The following is an 8191-nucleotide window of genomic DNA, read 5'->3' on the forward strand; positions in this document are numbered from 1 at the left end:
GAAAGCAGGTAAGATAACTGTAGAAACCAATGAAAAAACAAAAACAGAAAATCAACAAAGTCAATAACTGGTTGTTTGAGAAGACTAATAAAATTGACAAACCCATAAGACTGATCAGAGGAAAAAAAGAGAGAAAATGCAAATTACCAGTATCAGGAATGAAAAAGGGCATTATTTCAGATCCTCATGCATTTAGAAGGCTATAAGAAGATATTAGGAACAACTTTACAGTAAAATATTTGACAACTTAGATAAAGTGGGAAAATTCCTTAAAAATCACAGCTTTTCAAAACTGAGACAAACAAAAACAGAAAATCTGAATGATCTCTATCTGCCAAAGAAACTGAATGCATAATTTGAAATCTTCCTACAGAGAAACACCAGATGGCTTCACTAGTGAGTTTTACCAAACATTCAAGGAGGAAACAAACAAAATGCTTTACATAAACTTTTTTTCATAGAGTAGTGGAAAAGAGACTACTTCCCAACACATTTTTGGAGGCCAAATCTGACCAGGACATTATAAGAAAGCAAAATTACAAGATAATATCTCTTATGAACACTAAAGAGGAGAAAGAGTATTTCTCTACCCTCTTCTGGCTGGTCTAAGAAATAAATCGACATGAGACAGAATACCAGGAGAAAATCAAAGTTTAATAAGATGTGTACATGGGAAAATCCCAAAAAAACTGAGTAGTAGCTCACCAAAATGTCCGAAGCCACCACCTTAAATACTATCTTCAGCTAAAGACAAAGGAGGATGTTGGGGGTAGTGGTTTGTAACTTCAAAGGGGAGGAGGGCAATGGAAACACAGAGATGAAAAAGCAAATGTTTGGTCAACAAATGTTTGCTGGACCATGGCCTTGCTGCGTTCCTGCCTGTCTACCACACCTGGAGATATCTATGGTGATAGCTCCTTCCTTGAACAGACCTTCTATCTTAAATTTTCTTAGGCATTTAGGGGGGAAGTCAAAGTTTCTTTCTGAGTCTTTTGTTCTTAAAAATTTAATCAAGGCAAAGAGACATATTTTGGGGTGGCAAATTCTGATCTCCCATGACACAGATATATGAAAATCCCGAGAGAATCCAATTGCTTATTAAAATGATCATGATTAAGAGGTCATTTTTTTCCAGGAAAAATACAGGCTGATTTTAAGACAAGAAAATCAATCAATGTAGCTCACCAAATTAACAGAATAATGGAGGAAAACTAGATGGTCACCTCGATAGATAAGGAAAAGGCATTTGATAAAAATTTAAATTGGCATGTGATAAAGACACTCTAAAAACTAAGAAAAAAAGTCCCTCACAACTAACACTATACTTAATAATGAAATATATAGACTATTTCCAGAAAATAGGAAAAAAAGTCTTTGAAAGTTGAGAAGATTAACTTGCAATAGTAAGAATTCATTTCATATTGTAACATAAGTCTCATGTCTCTAACCCAGTTTCCAAGAGTATCCCTTCATGTAGCCTTAGACGCTGATGGAAGCCATTTCTGACTCCCGAAAGAAGAATGGTGATGCAGGCAGGGGCCTGCGTGAAGCCACTCTCCTCACAAAATGTAGTCTGTGCTGGAGGAACGGGAGGAATGCTGATAGAGGGAGGATGGTTTTTCCCAGCTTTCCCTGGTGATTTGTCTCCCTAGGTAGAGGAAGATGTGGCTGCAACTTTTCTGAAATATTTCGGAGAGGTGTTTCTTGAACTTCTCACCCATGAAAGCGTAGATAATAGGATTCACACAGCAGTGAGTGAAGGAAATGGTTTCTGTGACATGGGTGGCATAAATCAGCCGCTGGCTCATGACACATCCATCCAAGATGTGCATATTGAGCAGGGAAGTAAGGAAGAGGACTACATTGAATGGGACCCAGAAGAGTAAAGATGCAATGACCACGATGAGCACCAACCTGATGGCCTTGGTCTTGTTGTGGTTTTGGCAACTCTTCAGCTGTTGTAAGATGCTAATGTAGCAGAACATAAGGATGGTGAATGGGATCAGCAGGCCTAAGATATTCATTTCAAAGTGGATGAAGATTTTCCACTTCAAAGTCTGTTGATTGTAAGATGAATAACACTGTAGAACGCCATCTTCAGAGGCCACTTGGTAAAATATTAGTAGCGGGCTAGTGGCAATGATGGCAGTCAGCCATACTGCCAGACTCAGGGCTATGCCCATGCTGGGTGTCCTCACGTTGAAGGCATACACAGCATGGACAATTGCCAGGTACCTGTCCACACTCATGAGTGTGATAAAGAACATGCTGCTGAAGAAGCCAATGTAATAAAAGCCAGAGACCACCTTGCACATTACAGTCCCAAACACCCACTGGTCCAGCTGATAGTGGGTCTGAAAGGGGAAGGAGAAAACAAAAAGCAGGTCAGACAGAGCCAGGTTCAAGAGGTATACATCTGTGATGCTCCTCAGCTTCTTGCAGGCGACAAGGACCAGGATGACCAGGCTGTTTCCCAGAAGACCAAATACAAACAGGAGGCAGTAAAAGATAGCAAGAAGCAACTTGCTATCTCTCTGGATAAGTTCCCCATCGCAGGGGCTTGAAATGGCATCAGGATAGTAGTAGTCAGTTATTGTCGTCAAATTGGGCTCGAGTGTATAATCCATCAAGGCAGGAGGACCCGGTCACAGAAGCACCTAAGAGAAATAGATTCCTTAAAAATATTTTCATTTAAAGATATGGACTGAATTGTGTCTGCCTGTCACCCCCTGCCCCAGTCATATGGGGAAGCCCTAAACCCTTGTTATGGACTGAATGTTTGTGTCCTCCCAAAATTCATATATTGAAACCCTACCCACCATTGTGCTAGTACTAGGAGGCTGGACCTTTGGGAAGTAATTGGATTAGATGAGGTCATGATGGTGTAGCCCTCACGAATGGGATGAGCCCCCTTATAAGAATCAGAAGGGAGCTTGCTTCCTCTCTCTGCTCTGAGCTGTGTGAGGATACAATGAGGAGTTGGCAGCCTGCAACCTGGAAGAGGGCTCCCACCGGAGCCTGACTGTGTTGGCACCCTGATCTTGGACTTCCCAGCCTCCAGAACTGTGGGAAAATAAATTCCTGTTGTTTAAGCCACGCAGTCTGTGGTATTTCGTTACAGCGGCTTGAGCAGAGTAACACAGACTATGGTACTGAGAAGTGGGGTGCTGCTGTGACAAATACCTAAAAATGTGAAAGTGGCTGTGGAACTGGACACTGGGCAGAGGCTGGATGAGCTTTGAGGCACATGCTAGAAAAAGCCTAGATTGCCCTGAAGGACCTATTGGCAGAAATATGGACATGAAAGGCGATTATAGTGCGAACACAGGGAGAAAAGAGGAGAGCTGTAGAGAATGCTTCCGCCATCTCAGGGAATACCTACATCATCAGGGACAAAATGTTGGTAGAAATACGAATGTTAAAGCTGTTTCCAGTAGGATCTCGCACAGAAATTAGGAACATGCTATCGGAAACTGGAGGAAAGGTGATCCTTGTTACAAAGCGGCAAAGAACTGGGTGAATTGTGTTCTCATGTTTTGTGAAAGGCAGAGCTTGTAAACAACAAGACTGGATATTCAGCTGAGCAGATTTCTAAGCCAAGTGTTGAAGGTACGGCCTGGCTTCTCCTCACTGCTAATAGTAAAATGTGAGAGGAGAAACACAAATTGAAGAAGGAATTGTCAGGCAAAAAGAAATCAGAACTTGAAGATTCAGAAAACTCAGCTTATCCATCCTGCAAACATGAGAAAGTGGAGAGTACACCTAGGGTGTGGCTGGACAACCACGCCATACAGAGATTACCCACAGAGTTCATTAATGGTTTCAGGAGAAGCCCAGAATAGAGACACTGACAGTTTGGATCAAAGCTGCAGAGACAGCAGAAAATAAAGGAAGGCTTTTGAACTTCTGGGATTCTGTGGGATTGGAACAATAGAGCCATTCGCTTTTGAACACGTTTTATCCTTCAAGAAAAGGGAGGAATGGGGCTGGCCGGTGGTGTAGTAATAGGTTGGCACACTCTCCTTTGCGGCCCAGGTTTGTAGGTTTGGAGCACGGATGTGGACCTACATACCGCTCATCAAGCCATGCTCTGTCAGCATCCCACATACAAAATAGAGGAAGATTGGCACAGATGGTAGCTCACTAGAAATCTTCCTCACCAAAAAAAAGAAAAGAAAAGAAAAGAAAAGAAAAGAAAAGGGAGGGATGACTCTGAAGTGATACAGAGATCATCAGGGCTGACACTCTCCTCACAGGCCCAGGGGCCAAGGCTTCTTTGTCCTCAGTTTCAGGAGGCTAGGCCACCCCTGCCCTATGCCACAGGTGTGAGGCCACAGCCTAGAGCCATGGAGGTGACACTGCCATCCCGGTGAGTCTAGAAGGCAGAGCACCCAGACAAAGAGGATTATTCTCAAGCCTTATAGTCTAATGGGATTTGCCTTTCTAGGTTTTGGGCCTCCTTGGGACCCATCACCCCTCTCTTCTTTCTGATTTGTCCCTTTGGAATGGCAATGTCTCTCCTATGTCTGTCCCACCACTGTATTTTGGAAGCACATAGTTGCTTTCACAGGCTCACAGCTGGAGTGGAATTTTGCCTTCGGATGAATCACACCTCAAGTCTCACCCATACCTGACTTCGATGGTACCTAGGTGAGACTTTGGACTCAGAATTGATGCTGGAGTGGGTTAGGACTTTGGGGCTGTTGAGATGGAGTGAACGTATTTTGCATGTGAGAAGGACGTGAAGTTTGAGAGGCCAGAGGGTAGAATGCCATGGACTGAATTGTGTCCCCTAAAATTCATATATTGAAGCCCTAACCCTCGTTGTGATGGTATTTGGAGATAGGGTTTAGGGAGGTAATTAAGGTTAAATGAGGGCATGAGGATGGGGCCCTGATCTGATTGGACTGATGTCCTGATAAGAAGAGGAAGAGACACCAAAGCCCTCTCTCTCTCTGCACATGTACAGAGAAATGTCACGTGGGGACAGAGTGAAAGTGGCCGTCTGCAAGCCAGGAAGAGGCTCTTACTAGGATCTCAATTTTCTAGCATCTTGATCTTGAACTTCTAGCCTGCAGAACTGTGATAAAATAAAGTTCTGTCATTTAAGCCACCCAGCCTGTGGTATTTTGTTCAGTTCTAAAAATTGAAAACTTCCCAGGCTGACTAATACAGGAGGGTTGAGTAGATGAGAAAAAACAAAATTCACAAAGAAAACTTAAATATCTACAGTTCTACCATCCAGAATTAGCAACTACTAACATATTGTCATATCTGCTTTTGGTTCTTTTTTCTCTCTTTCTCTTCCTTTCCTTCCTTCCTTCCCTCCCTCTCTCCTTCCCTCCCTCCTCCTTCCTCCCTTCCTTCCTCCCTCCTTCCATCCTTTCTTCCTTCCTTCCTCCCTCCTTCCATCCTTCCTTCCTGCCTCCCTCCCTCCTTCCATCCTTTCTTCCTTCCTACCTTCCTTCTTCTCTAATGCAATAGAGATGAAGCTAATGTTCCCTTTAACTATACAACATCTCCACACCCCAGGAGCCTGCTAAAACCAATTTGGTTTGTATCATTCCAGTTTCCTCCGTACTCTTACATGCTTATATGTATCCATAAACAATATATAATATTGTTTTGCATTTGCTTTTAACTTACATAAATGGTATAATATCACATCTCTCATTTTGTATCTTGCTTTTTTTCTCCCAGCATGTTGTTTTAGAAGTATAATCACACAATTCTAAAAAGTTTAGTTCATTCTTTTAACTGCTTTTAAGGACTATAAATAACTAATTTAAAAATGCAATAGATGGGGCCGGCTCTGTGGCACAGTGGTTGAGTTCACCCACTCTGATTTAGCAGCCTGGGGTTCACTGGTTGGGATCCTGGGTGCAGACCTACACACTGCTCATCAAGTCATGCTATAGCAGCATCCCACATAGAAGAACTAGAAGGACTTACAACTAGGATATACAACTATGTACTGGGGCTTTGGGGAGAAAAAAAAAAGAGGAAGATTGGCAACAGATGTTAGCTTAGGGCCAATCTCCGTCACCCAAAAAAAAAAAAAAAAATCAAAGCTAAAAAAATGCTTTCTCTAGTATAGCCAATCAATCAATCAATCAATCAATAAAATGCAATAGAAAAAATGAGCCCAATCACACTAGCATCAAAAATTACTAGGGGGGGGCCAGCCTGGTGGCGCAGCGGTTAAGTGCGCATGTTCTGCTTCGGCGGCCCAGGGTTCACCGGTTCAGATCCCGGGTGTGCACATGTCACTGTTTGGCAAGCCATGCTGTGGTAGGCGTCCCACTTATAAAGTAGAGGAAGATGGGCACGGATTTTAGCTCAGGGCCGGTCTTCCTCAGCAAAAAGAGGAGGATTGGAAGCAGATGTTAGCTCAGGGCTAATCTTCCTCCCCAAAAAAAGAAATTACTAGGAGCAAATCTGATAAAAACTGCAATTCAATTGTGTAAAATATTATAAAACTTTGTTGAAGGACATAAAAGAAGACATAATTAAAAGGAAATACGTACTATATTTATGGAAGGGAAGACTCTACATTTAAAATGTGGTAATTCTTCTCAAATTGATATGTACATTCAAGGCAATTTCAATCTAGACTTCCTATTTTTCCAAAGCAATTTGTTGCTGAAGATTCAGACATCGCTATCCACTATGCCACCTTTCTATAATTTGAAATGCCCTTAGCAGCTTTTAAAAACATTAATTTCATTCACGTCTGTACCTCAAATAGATTTTTAAAACATAATTTCTGAAGTATGGAGGTGGGTCCTTTGGTTTTTCTTTGTGGCCAGTGTCTATCAAAACAACATTTTCCCCTCCTACATCTTCCTTCCTACTTGTCTTTTACAGTTATTTTAAAAAACAATTTTCAGCTCCCCCTCCTTTTGTTCTGCCCTCCTAATATCCCAGAACAAGAGTAGGTCCTCAACACATTCTCTCCCCGGATCTTTCCTACTGATCCCCTGTCCGCACCTCCCCAGGCTCTTTGATCAGTCAAACCTGTGGAAAGTGTTAACAGTCTCTACCATTTGTTACAGTAGACCAGGAATTTTCGATGTACTGCCTGATTGATTTCTCTTCCACCCCATGAAGCAGGCACTCACATCTGCTTTACGTCTCTATCTCAGAGAGCTTCGGTCCAGCGGCCGACGCTACACCGAGAGGGAGGCGAGTGAGCCAGGACTCAAAACCACATCCGTCTCCTCCAAATCCCTTTCCTTTTCCATATTTCTCTGGAAATATGGGTACCCATATTTGTGGGTGGAGTAAAAAGCTCCAATCTTTCGGAGTCTACGCCCCCTGACTTCCAAGTTCTAGATTACTTTGTAGCAGAGTAAACTTGGGCTTGTTTTGCAAAGTGAATCTCAGCTTCCTCTTCCGTGAGAAGGGGCTAATAATGCTTTTCAGGGTTCGGTGAGAAGGGGATGAGATCATTTAAGTTAGCATCTCATCAAGGCTGAAGGTTTGCTTGCCAGTTGTCTTCCTTCAGTTGTCAGATAGAAACATTGAACCCGGCACGAGGACAGATTCCCCCCAGATGCCTGGTCAAATGGGGGATCTTTTCTCATCTACCTTCTCACTCTGGTAGGAGGTTTGACTCTCTCTTAGCATCCTGCAGAGAAAATGGCATGGCTACTTCACTCACCCGGCCAGACCCTGGGACAGCCACTAAGACATATGCAGGGTTTGTGGACTCTGGGGACATGAAAAGATTTTTTTAAAAATTCACCTCTTGTACCAGACCTCTGTCTCTCCTCCAAGGACATAAAAGTGTCCCTGGTTGCTTATGTCCTTCTTCCCCAAAGATGAGTATCAATACGTACCTTAATTAGATCCTTCACTCTGCAGGTTTCAGTGTGGCTGATTCCTTCTTCTGAGTCTGCCCTCTCTTGTGTGTGCAGCTCGGTGAACAACAGCTCCTCTGGAGGAACTTGTCTGTCTGTGACGAGTGGCAGAATGGGGGTGGACCTATTATTGCATCCTACAGTTATTTAAAAAGTTTTAAAAAAATTGATCTCACCAAAAAACACATCGAATGGCAAATTAGCATGTGAAAATATGCTCAATACATTGTGTCCTTAGGAAATCGTAAAGTAAAACAGCAGTGAGATACCACTGCATACCTATTAGAATGGCTAAAATTCAAACACTGACAGCACCGAAGGCTGGAGAA

General features: G+C 42.7%; 1 protein-coding gene across 1 annotated transcript; it reads right to left on the bottom strand.

Moving 5' to 3' along the window:
* Positions 1-977: 977 nt before the first annotated feature.
* On the bottom strand, positions 978-7958 carry CCR8 (C-C motif chemokine receptor 8). The gene is made up of 2 exons (XM_046682679.1): positions 7842-7958; positions 978-2657 (listed from the first exon to the last, which is right to left on the bottom strand). Exon 2 carries the CDS (start codon positions 2625-2627, stop codon positions 1560-1562), a length of 1068 nt encoding a protein of 355 aa, XP_046538635.1. The 5' UTR covers positions 2628-2657; positions 7842-7958; the 3' UTR covers positions 978-1559.
* Positions 7959-8191: the final 233 nt, after the last annotated feature.

Source organism: Equus quagga, chromosome 1 (assembly GCF_021613505.1).
Source record: "Equus quagga isolate Etosha38 chromosome 1, UCLA_HA_Equagga_1.0, whole genome shotgun sequence".
Classification (NCBI taxonomy): Eukaryota; Metazoa; Chordata; class Mammalia; order Perissodactyla; family Equidae; genus Equus; species Equus quagga.

What these genes read in the sequence shown, in the direction of transcription:
- CCR8 (XM_046682679.1), bottom strand. Translation starts at nt 2,627, where the DNA reads ATGGATTATACACTCGAGCCCAATTTGACGACAATAACTGACTACTAC.